This window comes from Muscardinus avellanarius, assembly GCF_963383645.1.
Source record: "Muscardinus avellanarius genome assembly, chromosome: 4".
NCBI classification, from domain to species: Eukaryota; Metazoa; Chordata; class Mammalia; order Rodentia; family Gliridae; genus Muscardinus; species Muscardinus avellanarius.
The window spans coordinates 39901126-39921584 of record NC_137789.1 but is presented as its reverse complement, the minus strand read 5'-3'; the positions used below and the strand labels follow the sequence as shown (position 1 = coordinate 39921584).

Here is a 20459-nt window from a genome sequence, read left to right as displayed (position 1 = left end):
ACTATAGCAATAATTTTGCTGTCACAGTAGCATCAGAAGCCAACACAGACCATGACTAACTGCAATGGGGACAATGAATGCAATGAGGACATGGCAGTGTTGCCGGCATCTGATAAGCTGGTGTTCGTGAGGGTGCATGCGTGCTCAACATTGCCAACATGTCACACAAGTCTTTGGAAATCTGGGCATACAATGGTTTCCTACTGTTCAGCAAAACATCCATTTGCCTTCACCAAACTCTGTCTTTTGGGCCATAACAGAATAGAATAAAAATATGTAGCACTTTATTGGCTGCCTCACTGCTTATTAGTGAGATCTGAAACACATCTGGATCCCACAGTTAGGAAGACTCCACATAAACTACACACTGACATCCATGTGGGATTCTTTTTTATATGCTTTTATTGGTGTATTGTGATTATATATTGTCGTTAGATTCAAAGTGATACACTCATACATACCACTTGGTGTATTTTCCTCTGTATCCCATCCCTCTCCACACCTGTTAGTGTGATAGGCATAATGAACCTCCACATATGAACGTAACATTCTTTGAACTGTTTTATTCCTCGAGCCTCACTTCCCCCCTTCCCACCCTTCCCCCAGTCCCCTTACACTTTTCTGCTGGTCTTTCTCCTCATTTAACTGAAGTCCCTTTTTGTTCCTGTTTTCTCTCTAGCTTCCACATATGAGAGAAAACATTTGACTTTCTGAGACTGAATGATCTCACTCATCCTGTGTGTGGCAGGGGGTGGAGGGAGATACTGGAGGATGAACCCAGGGAGGTTCTGAGCTACACCCTCATCCCTTGAGGCTGGCCTTGAACCTGCCATTCTCCTGTCATAGCCCTCGAGTACTGGGATTATAGGCATGTGCCACCATGCCCAATCTTGCTAACCATAATATTTTCTAGTTCTACCCATTCTCCTGCAAATGACATAATTTTTTCTTCTTTATATGGCAGTGTGAAATTCCATAGTGTATATATGACACATTTTCTTTTTTTTTGTTTACTTTTTTATTGGTGCACTGTATTCATACATTATAATGGGATAAAAAAAAAACTTGTGTAGACATACATACACACATCGCCCAGTTAGCCCCTACCCAATCTCTACCCCATTCCCTCCCCATCCCTCCTTCCCATGCTTGGCTTAGTGGTTGACATCTAATATTATAGCAATTTATCCAAAATTAACAATGATAATCTCACATAACAGATTCATTTGTTTGATATTAAGCTTTTGATCACTTAGAGATAACATTTCAATATTTCTTTTTGCTTTCTTTCTAACCAGAGGATTTTTTTTTCTTTTTTTAAGGTGAAACTATCATACATTTATTTGTTTTTTCAGAAAGAATCTATCCTAATATGAAATATGAGCTCTGAATACCCAAAACAATCTCGAAAAAGAACAAAGCTAGAAGATGTACATTTTCTGAAGATGTACAATAATTGAAATAGTGTAGTACTGCTATAAAGGCAGATATATAAACCAGTGGAGTAACATAAAAAGCCTAGAAATATTGAAATCAGAAACGTGGGACAACCTGCTGGGCGAAGAGGGTGCTCAGATTGAGAGAAGGCCGGTGCTGGAGCCTCCGAGGCCGGGATCGGAGCCTGCCATGAGGCAAGGCCGGTGTTGGGGCCTCCAAGGCCGGCATCGGAGCCTGCCATGAGGCAAGGCCGTTACTGAGGCTGGTACTGGGACCTCCGAGGCCATGATTGGAGCCTGCCAAGGGGTTAGGCCGGTGCCAGGGCCAGCGGCCGGCAATGGAGCCTGCCATGAGGCAAGGCCGGTGCTGGGGCCTCCGAGGCCATGATCGGAGCCTGCCGAGGGGTTAGGCCGGTGCTGGGGCCAGCGGCCGGCATTGGAGCCTTCTGTGAGGCAAGGCCGGTACTGAGGCCTCCGAGGCCAGGATCGGAGCCTGCTGAGGGGTTAGGCCAGTGCTGGGGCCAGCGAGGCCAGCATCGGAGCCTGCCATAAGGCAAGGCTGGTACTGTGGCCTCCGAGGCCAGGATAAGAGCCTGCCGAGGGGTTAGGCCAGTGCCGGGGCCAATGGCCGGCATCGGAGCCTGCTGTGAGGCAAGGCCGCTACTGAGGCCTCCAAGACCTGGACTGGAGCCTGCCGAGGAGTTAGGCTGGTGCCGGGGCCAGCGAGGCCAGGGTCGGAGCCTGCCATGAGGCAAGGCCAGTGCTGGGGCCTCCAAGGCCGGGATTGGAGCCTGCCAAAGGATTAGGCCAGTGCCGGGGTCAGCAAGGTCGGGATTGGAGCCTGCCGTGAGGCAAGGCCAGGCTGGGGCCTCCGAGGCCGGGATTGGAGCCTGTCGAGGGATAGGCTGGTACCGGGGCCAGCAGCCGGCACCGGAGCCTGCCTAGAGTCAAGGCCGGTGCTGGGGCCTCCGAGGCTGGGATCAGAGCCTGCTGAAGGGTTAGGCTGGTGCCGGGGTCAGCAAGGTCGGAACCGGAGCCTGCTGTGAGGCGAGGCAAGGCCGGTGCTGGGGCCTCTGAGGCCGGTATCAGAGCCTACCGAGGGGTAGGCAGGTGATGGGGCCAGTGGCCGGCATCGGAGCCTGTCTTGAGGCAATGCCACTACTGGGGCCTCCAAGACCAGGATTGGAGCCTGCCGAGGGGTTAGGCCACTGCCAGGGTCAGCGAGGCTGGGATGAAGCCTGCCTAGAGGCAGGGCAGGTGCTGGGGCCACTGAGGCTGGGATCGGAGCCAGCCGAGGGGTTAGGCCAGTGTTGGGGCCAGGGAAGCCAGAATCAGGGCCTCCCATGAGGCAAGGCCACTGCCTGACCCAGCGAGGTCTGGATCAGTCCACCGGGTAGCCATGCCAACACTGGGGCCATCAAGCATGGGATCAGTACTTGCAATGCGGCATGCACAGAGAAATATCACAGAAAATAGAAACCAGATACAATCAGCAATAACTAGGAGGAAAGTGGTAAAAGGAAGAGGTCGAGGTATAGAAAGGGCCCTATAGCGAAGCAATTAAGGTGACCAATCATAGGGTATGGGATAGGGGAGGATGGAGCCTCTTTAAAACTCAGGAGGTATGTAAACAAATGTATCAAAGTTAATCACCAAACAAGCATGGGATCGAGGGAGGGGGAGGGAATGGGATGGAGACTGGATGAGGGCTAGTTGGATGATGTGTGCTTGTATATCCTCTCAAGTCTTGTATTCTAATGTGATGTATGATTGCAATGTACCAATAAAAAAAATAAAGTAAAATTCCATTGTGTACATATCCCATAGTTTTGTAATCCATTCATCTGTTGGTGGACTTCTTGGCTACTTCCATGGTTTGGCTATGGTGAATTGTGCAGCTATGAACATAGATACACATGTATTAGTTTGGTAGTTTGGTTTCCATTTTTTGGGGTAGATATCCAGAAGTGGTATGGCTGCATCATATGGTAGGTTCATTCCCATTCTTCTGAATATCCTTCATACTGTTTTCCAAAGTGGTTGTACTAATTTGCAATCCCACCAATAGTGTATTAGAGTTCCCTCTTCTTCACTTACTCACCAGCATTTGTTGCTGTTTGTGTTTTGAATGATTGTCATTCTAGTTGGATTTAGGTGAAATCTCAGGGTAGTTTTGATTCACATCTCTCTGATTGTTAATGATGTTGAGCATTTTTTCATACATTTATCAGCCATTTGGAATTTTTCTTTTGTTAAGTGCCTATTTAATTCACTTGCCCATTTTTGATTGGATTATTTGTTTTTTTAGTGCTGAGTTTCCTGAGTTCTCTGTATATTCTAGATATTAGTCCTCTATCAGAGAAGTAGGTGACAAAAATTTTCTCCCATCTGTCTGCTCTCTGTTGAAGTTCTTGATAGTTTTCTTTGCCAAGATCATTCCTTACAGACATAGAAAAATCAGTCCTTAAATTCATTCCGAACAACAAAAAAAAACAGAATAGCCAAAGTAGTTCTCAGCAACAAAAACCATGTAGAAGGCATCACAATACCTGACTTCAAACTATACTACAAAGTCACAGTAATAAAAATAGCATGGTACTAGCACAAAAACAGATAAATGGTCCAATGGAGCAGAATAGAAGTCCCAGAAACAAATCCACAAACTTATGGCAAATTGATTTTTGACAAAGAGGCAAAAACATACAATGGAAAAAAGATAGCCTCTTCAACAAACGGTGTTAAAACTGGTTAACCATATGCAGAAAAAACAGAAATAAACACCAGTTTCTTACCCTCGACAAAAGTCAATTCAAGATGGATTAAAAACTTGGAAATCAGACCAGAAACCTTGCAGCTCTTTGGAGAGGGCATAACTCTAACACGCCAACACATCGGAACAGGTAAAAAAATTTTCAACAAGACCCCAAAGGCACAAGAAACTAAAAGGCAGATCAATATATGAGATTGCATTAAACTGAAGAGTTTCTATAAAGAAAACTATTGCTTATTGAGAGAGTAGTGTTTTAATTTGTTATGCTCTCTTGGTGAATTGACCCCTTTATCTTCATGCAATGTGTCTCTTCATAGCAAGATTCTTTGTTCTGAAGCCTACTTTGTTTGATATTAACATAACCACTGTAGCTTTCTTTTCTTTTTTTTTTTTGTGTGTGTGGTACTGGGGTACCTGGAAACCCTTCTACCTCCAGGCTACACTCCCAGACCTATTTTATACTTTTTATTTGGAAACAGGGTCTCTTAAGCCAGCAAGGCTGGCTTTGAACCTGCGTGATCCTCCTGTCTCCACCTCCCAAGCACGGGGATTACAAGCCTGTGCAACCACGCCAGCTTTGTAGCTTTCTTTTAATTAGTAACTGTATGATATATCTTTTCTATTCTTTTTAAAAATTTTTTTATTGGTGCACTGTATTCATACATCATAATGGGATAAAAAAACTTTTGTAGACATACATGCACACATCACCCAGTTAGCACCTATCCAATCCCTACCCCGTTCCCTCCCCATCCATCCTTCACATGCGTGGCTTAGTGGTTGACATCTAGTATTATAGCAATTTATCCAAAATTAACAATGATAATCTCACAGAACAGTTTCATTTGTCTGATACCAAGCTTTTGATGACTTAAAGATATCATTTCAATATTTCTTGCTTTCTTTCTTACCAGAGAATTTTTTTTAGGTGAAACTATCATACATTTATTTATTTATTTTTCAGGAAAAAAATCTATTCTAATATGGAATATGGACTCTAGATACCCAAAACGATCTTGAAAAACAACAGCTAGAAGATGTATATTTTTTATTTCAAACCTTATAAAGCTACAATAATTGAAACAGTATAGTACTGTTATAAAGGCAGATATATAAACCATTGGAGTTAAATAAAAGCCTAGAGATAAATTCTTCCATATACTGTCAAGTTATTTTTGACAAGGTTTCCATGAACATTTGGTGGAGGAAATAATAATCTTTTAACTAAATATTGTTGAAAAATAATAATTACATGAAAAAGAATAAAATTGGACCCTTACCTAACACCATATACAAATATTAACTCAAAATAGATAAAAGACCTAAATATAAATCTTAAGACTATAAACTTTTAGAAATAAACATGGGTCATTAAACTTCACAACATTGAAATTGGCAGTGATTTCTTGGATATGATTTCAATGGCACAGGCAACAGAAGGGTAAACAAACTCCCTAAAAAATAAAAAAAAAAATTGTATATCCAAAGACAATGTAAACAGTTAAAAGTTACTGGTAGAATGGGATAAAATATTTCCAAATGCTATATCTGAAGGTATATTAATATTCCAAATAGAAATCCTAAAAATTAGCAACAATAAAAGCAAACAATACAATTTAGAAATAGGTAAAAGACTATCATAAATAATGGAATCTCCACAGATAACCAATCTTTGTTGGATGGAAAATCTTGTTTCTCTGGTCCTGGTGTGTGTTACCTATTTCTTCTTTGTAGTTAATTTCCTTGAGTATCTTATCTAGTGCTGTTTTGAAGACATAAATTCCTTCAGTTTCTGTTGGTCGAGGAAGCTTCTTATTTCCCCATCTAATTTGATATATAGATGTGCTGGTTAGGAAATTTTTGGCTAGAAGTTGTTTTCTTTCAGAGTTTGGAATATGTTACTCCAAGCCCTTCTGGCTCTCATGACTTGGTTTGGGAAGTCTGGAGTGATTCTAATTGGTTTGCCTCTGAATGTCACTTGGCCCTTTGTTTTTGTTGCCTTTAAGATTCTCTGCTTGGCTTCCACGTTGGTCATTTTGACAATTATGTGGCGTGGGGATCCTCTTCTCCGATCCTGTCTAAAGGGAGTTCTATAAGTTTCCTGGACCTGTGTATCGACCTCTTGCTCTATGTTTGGAAAATTTTCTGCTATTACTTCCTTGAAGATATTGTTGATCCCTTTGGTTTCACCTTCTTTTCCCTCCTCTATTCCAATTATTCTTAGGTTAGCTCTCTTAAAATGGGCTCATATTTCTTCAATATCAGATTCCTGCTGTCGGATATTTTTTTCTAAATTAGAAACTATGCATTCATTTCTGGAGTGATCATCTTCTAGGAGCAAGATTCTATTCTCCATGTGGTCTAATTGGTTGTTTATACTTTGAATTGAGACCTTTACTTCATTGATTGCATCCTTTATCTCTTTTTGGCTCTCTCTGAGTTCTTTTCGAAACACCTCTATTATTTCTACAGTTATTTTCCTTATTTGATCTTCTAGAAATCTCTGAATTTCTATTTTATCAGGTTCTGATGTTGTGGGGTTGTGGGCATTCATTGCTCCATTGTTATTCCTCTTTCGCATGATTTCAGAAGTTTGTGCCTTCTCTGGGTTCTTCCCTGGGTCACTATGACTTCACTTAAGGTGCTCTGGATCTTGAGTCTGTGATATCTGTCACCACTACTCCTTTACTGGGTTGTATTGCAAAGTCTCAGACCCAGGGAGTCAATCGAGGCTGCTTTAGACCATGGTGGGTGTCAGGTTGGGCATTCTCCCGTGGGAAGTTGTGACTATGGTGTGATATCTCTGCCACTGCCACTCCCCCACTGGGTCAAGTCCCTGGGAGTGCAGTACTAGGATTTCTCCTCTAGGGGCCGCAATTTGACTCACTGTTGTTGAGTGTGCTGATAGAGCTGTAGTGGGCTCGGTGAATTCGAAGCTGCTGCCGCTGGTGGCAGTATGGCACCACTGCCATGCCCTCAGCCATGAGGCTGGCGTATTTCTTTTCTGGTTTTGAGCTCCACTCTGAGTCCCTGCAGGTTGTGCTGAGCCCAGCCCCTGGGAACTTTAGATGCTCCCTGTGCCGAAAAATCTGCCGAATTCCGCCTGGCTGATCCACAGCGGCTTACCTCGGATTGCTGTCCACTGCTTCTCTCTGGAGCCTGGTGGGCTGTTGAGTGCGTTGGTCTGGTGCCGTTCAGTGAGCTCGCCGCTGCCGTCGGCAGTATGGCACTGCTGCCGTGTCCTCGGGCGTGAGGCCGGCGCATCTCCTCTCTGGCTCTGAGCTCCGTTCTGAGTTCCCCTCCTCTCTGGGACCTGGTGCTGCAAGGGAAGATGGCGTCTGCGCCGCTCCGCACCGTGGCTCTGGCTGCAGCACTGCGGCCTGGTTTCTTTCTGGTGTCTCGTTTTTACAGCCCTCTTTTTCTCTGTCCCTTGTATTTACATTTTTTGTTTCTCTGCTGATGGTGTTTTCTGGCTATGAAGAGCACTGATTTTGTGGAAATAGAGACTGGTTGTTAGCAGGGCTCGTAAGCACCGCTTTTTCTCCATCGCCATCTTCCTGGAAGTCCTCTCTTTTTTTTTATTCTAACATGTCTGATATTGAAGGTTGGTTCTTATAGGCAACAAATAGCTAGCCACTCTTTCTTTTTTATCCCATTTGATTCTGTCTTTTAATTGGGGTGTTTAGGATACTTAAATTTAATGTAAACCGGGTGTGGTGGCATTCACTTGTAACCCCAGTGCTTAGGAGGCTGAGATAGGAGGATCACACAGATTTGAAGCCAGCCTCCAGCTACTTAGTGAGGCTCTCAGTTAACTTAGTGAGACCCTATTTCAAATAAAGTATAAAATAGGTCTGGGAGCCGGGCATGGTGGCACATGCTTAGAATTCCCCACGCTTGGGAGGAAGAGACAGGAGGATCACACAGGTTCAAAGCCAGCCTTGATGACTTAAGAGACCCTGTTTCCAAATAAAAAAAATATTAAAAAACAGTAGGTCTGGTAGAAGGGTTTCCAGGAACCTCAGTACCACCAAAAGAAAAAAATAGGTCTGGGAATATAGCCTTGAGGTAGAAAAGTCCCTGGGTTCCTCCCCCACTACCAAAAAAAATTTAATGTAATTATTAATGTATATTATCAATATTCTACTAATAAATATAATTGACACACCTAGTACAAACTTTTTAAACTAAAATGTATATAATTCAGAATATATTTCCTTGTTTTAGCTTCAAAACAATACTTTAATAGAGTTATTATTAGCATTTAACTGTTATAAGTGAATAGGAAAGATAGAAATATATCTGAATTCAGTAACAGAAGAATTGAAGAACTTTAGGGCTAGAATGGATCTGTGTCTGAAATTTTAAGAGCTATTTTAGCCTAGTTCTTTCAGATGATAATAGTATTGTTAAACACTCATTGTTATTGTCATTTGATCCACACCATAAACCTAAGTAGTAAGTAGTAAAAGCATGATAGATGATGAAAATAAGGTTCATCAAAGTGATGTGTTCAAGGACACAGAACTAGTAAGCTGAACAACCAATTTTAGAACCCAGATTTTCTGATCTCATGCTAAGAAGACAAAAACTGGAGTCTGATAATAGAGCCCTGTGATATAACTTGAAGATCAAAAGTCTCAATTCTGAACGGCTTAATAAGATTGTTTTAAACCCCAAGTGAAGCTGAGAGTGTTGGCACCTGCCTATAATGCTAGTACTTGGGAGGATGAGTCAGGAGGATCAAAGATATGAGGCCAGCCTCAGCAAGTAGTGAGACTCTCATCAACCTAGAGAGACACTATTTCAAAATAAAAATAAAATCAAGCTGGGGTTTTAGCTTTGAGGTACAATGCCCCTGTGTTCAATTTTTTTGCGTGTGTGTGTGTGTGTGTGTGTGTGTGTGTGTGTGGTACTGGGGTTCCTGGAAGCCCTTCTACCTCCAGGCTACACTCTCTTAAGCCAGTGTGGCTGGCTTCAAACCTGCGTGATCCTCCTGTCTCCACCTCCCAAGCGCAGGGATTACAAACTTGCGCCACCACACCCGGCTCCCTGCATTCGATTCTAAGTCACACACACACACACACACACACACACACACACACACACACACAAAGAAAAAACTCAAGTGAAATAAAATCCTGTATATAAAACCACATTTCCCATAATGCATCTAAGCTATAAAGGACATGTGTGTGTGTGTGTGTGTGTGTGTGTGTGTGTGTGTGTGTGTGTACACTTTTACTGCCTGGAATAACCTGATATTTTAAATATTCAAGGTAAACTATGTGAACCTTCTTATATTGATAAGCATCAACGAAACAGCCAGATGAAATTGGCAACTTAAAGACTATTTATAAATATAAAACAAGCTAATAAATACAATTACATTTCAGAAAGGGAAGCCCAAGAAACTTCATGTTAATCTCACAAAATGCTTTTTCTATTTTTCAAGATATAAACCCCAAAATTTTCTTACCATAATATTGTAGTTGACATTAATGGTCTCATCTTCATAGGGGACATTCATTTGAAAAGGTTTAACATCATTCTTTCCTTTTCTTACAACATCATAGATGGGATTTCGAGGTTGCTGATTTTGTAGGATTTTTTTCAGTTGCTTTTCCAAAATATGTGGAGCATCATTAATTACTTCAAAAACTCCATAATCCGCATTAAATCTAATTGCCTCTGAAAAAGTCTGCAATATAAATGTTAAATATTACAATATAAATGTTAAATATAATTTTAAAAATTTAAACCAAAAAACTTGCTGTCTCTAATTGACTTGATATTTACATATATACATGTGTACTTAATTTTGCATTCTTAATTATTCCCTCTTCCTCTTAGGAGCTCGAAACTCCCTTAGCTAGAGGTGAGGGGATCCACTGAATGAATTCAAGCCATGAGATAAATGTGGCAGTATGCTGTAGAAAAAAAAAAATCCCTTTATATAAACATCTTTTCTCTGTGACTATTGGTAACTAGAGGGAAAATATTCACCTGGTCTTGATGAAGCAATGTTATCCTCTTGGGAGGGGGTGAATTACTATGGAATAATGAGTAAAAAAAAAAGAAATAATGCTCCCATTATATTTTTCACTCCCAGGAGCCATGAAAGCTAACAATCTCCCTTTCCCAAAAGGAGAAAATTAAGTACAATGTGTTCTTCATTTAACACCATTTCAACACCATTCCTCTCACTGTGACAAAAAAACTGAAAGAGAATAATATTTCTGAGCTTTTCTCAGTAACTCCTAAATGCTGCCAACTTTTATTTAAAGCTAACCAGTTAATATACAACAGTCAGGAATCTTGAGATTGAATGCCAGCTTGCCAATAAATAGCCCTGTAACTTGGGGTAAGTTGTTGAGCATCTTTGGATTTTTCATCTCCAGAAAAAGTAAATGGTGGATTGCCCATGTCTTTTCTTTTTTTGCCCTCAAATCCAGAATCAGGTCCCTTTTTCAGAATATTCATTTATTTTAGGGTACCTTCAATCAGCTGACCACTCATTCATGTAATTTATGTTTCACTGAGTGGTAGAAGACAGTAAACTGTTCCCCATGGACCTATAAGTGTCCTAGGTAGAGGACTAGTTCAAGTTTTACTATGGGATTGCTAGATATACTATAGCAAATAAATAGCAGGACATCATTGTAAAATTGAAACTAGAAATATATATATGTGTGTGTAGATAAATGTACATATGTAAGCCAGGCGTGGTGGCACACGCTTGTAATCCCAGCACTTCGGAGGCTGAGACAGGAGGATCACTCAGATTCGAAGCCAGCCTCAGCTGCTGAGTGAGGCTCTCAGCAACTTAGTGAGACCCTGTTTCCAAACAAAGTATTAAATAGGTCTGGGAGTATAGCCTGGAGGTATAAAGCCCCTGGGTTCCAACCCCAGTACCACCAAAAAATATGAATAATAAATAAATAAATGTACATATGTATATAGAGACATGCAGATGCCAAATAATATCACATTTCTAAAGTCCAACTATCTCACCTTCTAAGGAATTTAAAATGCATGAACAGCCAGGCGTGGTAGTCCACACCTGTAATCCCAGTACATAGGAGGCTGAGAAACTAGGACCATAGGTTTGCAGCAACACTCAGCAACTTTGGGAGGACCTCAAAAACTTAGTGAGATCCTGTTTCAAAATAAAAAAATAAAATATGGCTGGGGTGTATCTCAGAGGTAGAATGCCTCAAGGTTCAATTCTCAATACCACAAAAATTAAAAAAAATAAAGTGCTCAAGATAAATATCATCCACAGACCAAAAGCCTCAGAACCAAGACTTCTCCTGAAATGAAAAATATAGCTCAATGAACAGGTATGAATAATTGGCAGTTAGTTATATATAAGGTTTCTTTAATAAATATATTTTATTAGTTTCCCACTGAATCTTTCAAACATGAGATTGAAACAGGCACCACTTACCTAACTGTCATAAATATTATCCCTGAATTATGCTATTACTGGACTGAAGAGATAAAAGAGTTTGCTGATATCAAAGACCAGATTTATCTGGTTAGGGAAAGGAAATGAATTAAACTTGGTAGTAAATGGACATCACATATCATCCGGATGGGGAAATGAAAAGGGAAATGTGAAAGACCATCTGGAAAAGATTTCTTCTAGTTCTGAGTATCCATGGAACAAGAGAACCAGTTTGAACTTTTTTGTTGTTTTTCTTTCTTTTTTTGAACCCTCGGGCTTGGTAGCAAATGAACACAAAGCTGTGATAATCCAAATTAAAGAATGCCAATTAGTTAATTCAATGGGCAAAGAAAAATTTCCTACAATCTAGTAAAAGATACTTAAGTGAAAAAAATTAAGAGGAGCTCTGACACTCAGACCCTCAGTAACCAATCTTACTTAGTAGTATTGGTTTTAGGGTACAGTTGACAGAAATAAGAGGGGAGATAAGAACTACTGTTTACTGGACATCAACCCTGTGCCAGGTATGTGATGGATGGATACTTAAACTGCACTACCTGGAGTTCTTCTACATTCTTGAGATAGCTCTTTACAGAAAACTAATGTTTGAGATGGAAAGTGATGGACGGTGGATTCAGAGCTATGAAGTCAGTACTTTAGAAACAAGTCTGTCTGGACCAAGGACATCACATTCCTCTTTCTTTACTATATTGCCTCACAGATGATAAAACCACCTAGTACCTACCACCTTCTCAATGCCAGACATGCTGCTAAGTAATACCCCTATGAAGTTAATGGAGCTGGGATTTTTGAAACTCATGGTGTTTGTATTGCAAAGCCTATGCTCCCGTTTACTTTGGCTTTACTAGTAACGGTGCGAAGGCAGGAAGCTACATGAGGTAACATGTGGGTAACCTGAAGCAGTTGAATGCAGTTGGAATAGGTCTAGAATAGCTATGGGTAGAGTAGTTTAAGGGACAAAGGAGAAAGACTAGATAAGGAAAAAGGCCCAAATGGTGGAAAGCTTTGCGTCCTTGTGTGTGTGTGTGTGTGTGTGTGTGTGTGTGTGTGTGTGTGTGTGTGTGTTACTAGGGACAGAACCTAGGAGTATTCTACCTCCAAGCTACACCCCCAGCCCAATTTTTTATTCTTTTTTTGTGTGTGTGGTACTAGGGCTTCTGGAAACCCTTCTACCTCCAGGCTACACTCCCAGACCTATTTTTTTATATTTTTATTTGGAAACAGGGTCTCCTAAGCCAGCAAGGCTGGCTATGAACCTGCGCGATCCTCCTGTCTCCGCCTCCCAAGTGCGGGACTTATTCTTTATTTTGAAACAGGGTCTCACTAAGTTGCTGAAGGCCTTACTAAGTAGCTGAGGCTGTCCACAAACTGTGATCCTCCTGACTCAGCCTCCCAAGTACTGGGATTACAAGCATGCACCACCATGCCAGCTTGCATGCTTTTTAAAAAATGGCTTTATCTTGATCTCCTAGGAAATAGGGAAGCATGGCTAAATCCTAAGTAGACGGTTAACACAGTTATTAGTGGTTTGTTTTTGAGTAAAATTCTCAAGGTAGAGTCTTCAGGTGGAGTCTCCCTGCCAGCTCTTGAGCTAGGGAGCTCACACCAGAGGACAGAGCCACAGTTATCACAAGCAAGTTTAGTTTAGTAATTATTAACTCTTTGATACAAAGCAAAAGTACAGCTGAGGAAGGTTAAATGATCTCTTCCCTAAGGAACTTACTAAAGAACTCTAGACTGATGACTATGAAACAGCTTTAAACCTAGGGGATTTCAGTTAGGGCTTAGAGTGGGTCCTGTAGACCAGCTCCCTCAGGATCTTTTTCAGTCTCCTAAAATGCAAAGCCTGGAAAACTAAAAACTGTTTTTTCCAAATTTCATATAAGTACAACTTCATATATGATTTAGGATTTACTATTCATATGCACTCACAAAAATATTTTACTTCTGAGCCATCGTAAGTGGTTAAAGAGGTGAGGAATGTCAATTCTGAGGAAGAAAAGCTAAAAGATTAAGTGCATGAAACTGAGGAGAAGAACTGGAAGTATGTTACAGAAAAAGCCTGAGGAAAACAACAAAAGGGGATGTAGCTTGGTGGTAGAGAACTTGATTAGTATGTGCAAGATCCTGGGTTCAATCTCCAGCACCCCACGCACACATACACACAGAGAAAACTTAGAGGCAATGAAAGAAGGTTTGGGGAAGGAAATAGACCAAATAATCTATGTGCCTATATTAATGTGTCACTATAAATCTCATGATCATGCACAAGGAGGGAGAAGTATGGGAAAGGAAACAGACCAACTGATATTGTGGGTATGTATGAATATTTCACTATGAATCTCACTATGACATTTAATAGCAATGCACCAATAAAAATTAATTTAAAATTAATTTTATTTATGATAAAATGGAATAAACTATAACTGTAGAGCATGTTAAAGAATTTATAATTTTTAAACTTTAGAATGTTTAAGACTTAAGAGTCATTGTCAAAGGTGTTTTCCTATTTTAAAAGCTATGAGTTAGAGGAGGTCTTGGAAGACCCTTAATAACACTGTGATTCTCAGATATTAGTGACAAATAACTAAAGCTTTTTCCCAGTTAACTTTTTATAACAAATTTAAAACTTGAAATGCTTAACTGCCAATTATTACCCTATGCAATAGAGATTACAAAAAATGTATAAACCATTGTTTCTGCCGGGCGTGGTGGCGCATGCTTGTAATGCCCGCGTTTGGGAGACGGGAGGATCGTGCAGGTTCAAAGTCAGCCTCACTGGCTTAAGAGATCCTGTTTCCAAATAAAAATAATATATAAAATAGGTCTGAGAGTGTAGCCCAGAGGTAGCAGGGTTTCCAGGAACCCCAGGATCACCAAAAAAAAAAAACAAAAAAAAAAAAACATTGTTTCTGACCTTGAAGGAGCAAATATATAATCATCCATTTTCTCTGATAGAGAGACAACAAAATACTGAAATAAAATGTAAATGCAAATGTTGTGGGTGAAATATATCCACAGAGACAAAAGGAAGTATAGATTTTTATGTCTAGTTTAGTTATCATACTTTAAAAGAGATTTGGCTTTGCTTGGCATGTTTGCACATGATTTTAATCCCAAGTACTTGAGAGGCTGAGACAGAAGGATCACAGGTAGCAACATAGCAAGACTCAGCAACCTAGTCTCAAACCTAGTTTCAAGCTAAAATACAAAATAAAATAGAGATGGGAGTGTGGCTCAGAGGTATAATTTCCCTGAGTTCAACCTCCAGTACCAAAAATAATAAATAAATAAATAAATAAAAGAGATTTGGCTCAAGTAGAAACTATTCAGAGAAGGGTAATAAGAATGATTAAATGAAGAAATTTTGGGCAAATATTTTGCCTTTCTGAGACTTATCAGAAAAAAATGGGGCCTCAACTGGATAATCCCAAAGTGCCTTCATGATCTCTCCAGGATAAAAGATCCTACCTCTTCTTTTCTTTAGCTATATCACCCAACTCTGCTATTCCTTTGTTAGTTTATACATTTATTCAATAAGTATTTATGAAATTCTTGTTATATGAGATAGCATGATAGAATATATATATATATCGTTATGTTGAGGGAACAAATATGGAACATTTTCCAAAGCTCTAAATAAAATTAATATGACATGGATCCTGCCTCAGGGTGCACATAACCTAACAGAGGAAGAAATACAAGTAAGTACACATAGACAGTAAAGACTTATTCTACAAGAGGAGTGAACTCTAAAACCAACACATAGGGAAGTCATATTTAGTTAAAATTATCTCTTGAAACATTTGAAAGCACCCATAACATACAGCATCACCTTCAATACTCTTCTGAAGTTTATTAGTTTTTCTTCCAGTGTGAAAATAGGTTACTGACTCTTTAGTTAAGGATGAGATAAAGTGGTAGACCTGAGTTTTAAAACTCATGATGTACAAGTCAGGCATCATAGCACACGCCTGTAATCCCAATTCTTGGGAGGCTGAGATAGGAAGATAGCAGGTATGAAGCCAGCTGGGGGTATAGCTCAGAGGTAGAATGCCCTTGGGTTCAATCCTCAGTACCAAATAAGTGAATAAATAAACAACCTCATATTATACAAAGTATGTATACTTAATACTAGAATGCCCTTGGCATGAGATAACAGTATTGAGGCAGGAAGGATGAGACACACACCCTCTTCAGGACACACATCCATGAATTAGACATTCATGGATGAAGAAATCACCCTGACTCTTTAAATCACCCTTGTTCTTTCTACAGAGCATAAGTAGTTCAAGCTGAACAATGTATGTATATTATACCACCACGGCGGGCTGGGCACGCCAGATGGGGCCCGGGTCGCGGGACTCTGGGCCCCAGACCGAACTGCGCATAGCACGCCAGACCCCTGGAGAAACCAGGCCAATTAAGACGCTGGGTTCTGGGCTGGGGTCGCGGGCTGGGCACGCCAGATGGGGCCCGGGTCGCGGGACTCTGGGCCCCAGGCAGAACTGCGAGTAGCACGCCAGATCCCTGGAGAAACCAGGCCCAGTAAGACGCTGGGTTCTGGGCAGGGGTCGCGCGCGGCGCACAAAAGCCGGGGCCTGGGTCGCGGGACCCTGGGCCCCGGGCCGAACTGCGCGTAGCACGCCAGACCCCTGGAGAAACCAGGCCCAGTAAGACGCTGGGTTCTGGGCGGGGGTCGCGGGCGGGGCACGCCTAATGGGGCCCGGGTCGCGGGACTCTGGGCCCCTACCGAACTGCGCGTAGCACGCCAGACCCCTGGAGAAACCGGACCCAGTAAGACGCTGGGTTCTGGGCGGGGGTCGAGCACAGGGCACGCCAGCTGGGGCCCAGATCGCGGGACTCTGGGTCCCGGCCGAACTGCGAGTAGCACGCCAGACCCCTGGAGAAACCGGGCCCAGAACAGAAAAAGATAAAGAAAAATATCGGAGAGGTGGTAAGAAAGCCGTTATGGATGCCAGGACACTGGAGATGCAGACAAAACTTATCTAAATGCACTGGAACTTATGGAAAAATTCGCCGTGAAAGAGGACTGCTATTTCTCTATATTGTTAAGAATCTCAGACATCACATATAAGGAGAGAGTTTAGCGGAGACCAAGGAGAAATGCGGTGTTGAAAGAGTTCTTCGCGATGGTGGTAGAGACTTGTATTCAGGAGAAGCAGAAACCGGATCTTACCAACTTTATTTTTTTGGAGAAATTACACCAAATGTCGAATGCTACCATCACTCATGCTTAGGAACACTGGACAACATTCAGAGTGGAAAAAGAGCCTGGGAAGGATTTGAAACGGTGGAGGCAGTGGCAATGCCAGTGGCCAATATTCGGGGGAGGCAGAGATCTGATACATTACAACTGGAACCTTTGAAATAATAACCACAGAGACAGTGATCGGAACCTGCTGAGGGGTTAGGCGGGCGCCGGGGCCAGTGGCCGACATCGGAGCTTGCTGTGAGGCAGGGCCACTACTGAGGCCTCCGTGGCCGGGATTGGAACCTGCAGAGGGGTTAGACCGATGCTGGGGCCAGCGAGGCTGGCATTGGAGCCTGCCATGATGCAAGGCTTGTGCTAGTGCCTCCGAGGTCGGGTCCGGAACTTGCTGAGGGGTTAGGCCGGTGCTGGGGTCAGCGAGGCCGGCATCGGAGCCTGCCGTGAGGCAAGGCCAGTGTTGGGGCCCCCGAGGACGGGACCGAAGCCTGCTGAGGGGTTGGGCCGGTGCTGGGGCCAGTGAGGCTGGCATCAGAGCCTGCCATGAGGCAAGGCCGGTACTGGGGCCTCGAGGCCAGGATAAGAGCCTGCCGAGGGGTTAGGCTGGTGCTGGGGCCGGTGAGGCCGGCATCGGAGCCTGCCTTGAGTCATGACCAGTGCTGGGGCCTCCGAGGCCGGGATCAGAGCCTGCCGAGGGGTTAGGCCGGTGCTGGGGCCAGCGAGGCCGGCATCGGAGCCTGCCGTGAGGCATGACCAGTGCTGGGGCCTCTGAGGCCAGGATAAGAGCCTGTCGAGGGGTTAGGCCGGTGCTGGGGCCAGCAAGGCCGGCATCGGAGCCTGCCGTGAGGCATGACCAGTGCTGGGGCCTCCGAGGCCAGGATCGGAGCCTGCCGAGGGGTTAGGCCGGTGCTGGGGCCAGTGAGGCCGGCATCGGAGCCTGCCTTGAGGCAAGGCCAGTACTGGGGCCTCCGAGGCCAGGATAAGAGCCTGCCAAGGGGTTAGGCCGGTGCTGGGGCCAGCGAGGCCGGCATCGGAGCCTGCCTTGAGGCAAGGCCGGTACTGGGGCCTCTGAGGCCGGGATCGGAGCCTGCCGAGGGGTTAGGCCGCTGCTGGGGCCAGTGAGGCCGGCATCGGAGCCTGCCGTGAGGCAAGGCCGGTACTGGGGCCTCCGAGGCCAGGATAAGAGCCTGCTGAGGGGTTAGGCCGGTGCTGGGGCCAGCGAGGCCGGCATCGGAGCCTGCCTTGAGGCAAGGCCGGTACTGGGGCCTCCGAGGCCAGGATAAGAGCCTGCCGAGGGGTTAGGCCGGTGCTGGGGCCAGCGAGGCCGGCATCGGAGCCTGCCGTGAGGCAAGGCCGGTACTGGGGCCTCCGAGGCCAGGATAAGAGCCTGCCGAGGGGTTAGGCCGGTGCTGGGGCCAGCGAGGCCGGCATCGGAGCCTGCCGTGAGGCAAGGCCGGTACTGGGGCCTCCGAGGCCAGGATAAGAGCTTGCCGAGAGGTTAGGCCGGTGCTGGGGCCAACGAGGCCGGCAGCGGAGCCTGCCGTGAGGCATGACCAGTCCTGGGGCCTCCGAGGCCGGGATCGGAGCATGCCGCGGGGTTAGGCCGGTGCTGGGGCCAGCGAGGCCGGCATCGGAGCCTGCCGTGAGGCAAGGCCGGTACTGGGGCCTCCGAGGCCAGGATAAGAGCCTGCCAAGGGGCTAGGCCGGTGCTGGGGCCAGCGAGGCCGGCATCGGAGCCTGCCTTGAGGCATGACCAGTGCTGGGGCCTCCGAGGCCGGGATCGGAGCCTGCCGAGGGGTTAGGCCGCTGCTGGGGCCAGCGAGGCCGGCATCGGAGCCTGCCGTGAGGCAAGGCCGGTACTGGGGCCTCCGAGGCCAGGATAAGAGCCTGCCGAGGGGTTAGGCCGGTGCTGGGGCCAGCGAGGCCGGCATCGGAGCCTGCCGTGAGGCAAGGCCGGTACTGGGGCCTCTGAGGCCAGGATAAGGGCCTGTCAAGGGGTTAGGCCGGTGCTGGGGCCAGTGAGGCCGGCATCGGAGCCTGCCGTGAGGCATTACCAGTGTTGGGGCCTCCGAGGCCGGGATTGGAATCCTGCCAAGGGGTTAGACCGGTGCAGGGGCCAATGGCCAGCATCGGAGCCTGGCGTGAGGCAAGTTCACTCCTGCGGCCTCCAAGGTCGGGACCAAAGCCAGCTTAGGGGTTTGACCGGTTCAGGGGCCAGCGAGACCAGAACTGGGTCCTCCCATGAGTCAAGGCCGCTGCGTGAGCCAGCGAGGTCTGGATCAGTCCACTGAGTAGCCAGGCCACTACTGGGACCATCAAGAGTGGGATTGGTACTTGCAACGCAGCATGCACAGAGAAATATCGCAGAAAATATAAATCAGACGCTTCTCTTAATCAGCAATAACTAGGAGGAAAAGGGCAACAGGAAGAGGTTGAGCTATAGAAAGGGCCCTATAGTGAAGCAACTAATGTGACCAATCAGAGGGTATGTAATACTGGAGGACGGAGCCTCTTTAAAATGCAGGAGGTACATAAACAAATGTATCAAAGTAAATCACCAAAGAAGTGTGGGATGGAGGGAGGGGGAGGGAATGGGACGGGGGCTGGAGGAGGGCTAATTGGATGATGTGTGCTTGTATATCCTCTCAAGTCTTGTACTCCAATGTGATTGATATATGACTACAATGCACCAATTTAAAAAATAAATTAATTAAAAAAAATAAAAAAACAAAACAAAAAAAAAATATTATACCACCACTTTCACACAACAAAATACAATAGAAATCTGTACAAAGTGGTGTGCTTTGTACATAAGGATTCATTTAACTATCTTTAGGAAACTGAGGAAGAGTTAAACAGAAAGTGGGATGCTAGAGATGGGTCTTAAAGGATGAACAGGCATGCCTCAGGTAAATAAGGGAAAGCAGGAAACTCAGAAAAAGAAAGAGCCAATGCATCAAGATACAGGGTGCTTTTGGTGAACTGCAAGCAGCGTGACCTTGCTGGAGTTCAATATGTGAGGGGATAGTGGCTGGATATAAGCCTGGAAAGAAAGACAGAGGACTAGTCATCAAGGAGTTGCCATTACAAGCTGTAACTCTTGATGTATTTTCTGAGAAAAGTGGTGCTCGAAGTGTGGTTCCTTGACAACAGCAGCAGCAGCATCTAGGAACTTGTGAGAAATACAAATTCCCAGGCTCTTCCCTAAAATCAGAAACTGGGGATGGGGCCCAGCATTGTAAAATTTAACAAAACCCTTGGCTAATCCTGCTGCACACTCAAGTTTAAGAATCAATGCTCTATTGTGAATTGTGCTGCTATAAACATGGGTATGCATATATATTATTGTAGTTCTCTGCTTTCAACTCCTTTGGAAAGATACCCAGTAGTGATATGGCTGGACCATATGGTGGATCCATTCCTAGTTTTCTAAGGAATCTTCACACTGATCTCCAAAGCAACCAAACTAGTTTGTACACCCACCAACAGTGTAGAAGAGTTCTTGTTTCTCCACATCCTCGCCAACACTTATTGTTATTGGACTTCTTTATG

General features: G+C 44.3%; 1 protein-coding gene across 1 annotated transcript in view; it reads right to left on the bottom strand.

The window, feature by feature from the left end:
- Positions 1–20459, bottom strand: part of RGS22 (regulator of G protein signaling 22) — a gene marked incomplete at its 3' end in the record, with an annotated part of 176305 nt that overhangs the window by 129755 nt on the left and 26091 nt on the right. Inside the window, exon 3 of the mRNA XM_080694745.1 lies at positions 9686–9907. Within this exon, the coding sequence (XP_080550871.1) occupies positions 9686–9736 (51 nt within the window). The 5' untranslated portion in view covers positions 9737–9907. The remainder of the gene's footprint in view (positions 1–9685; positions 9908–20459) is intronic.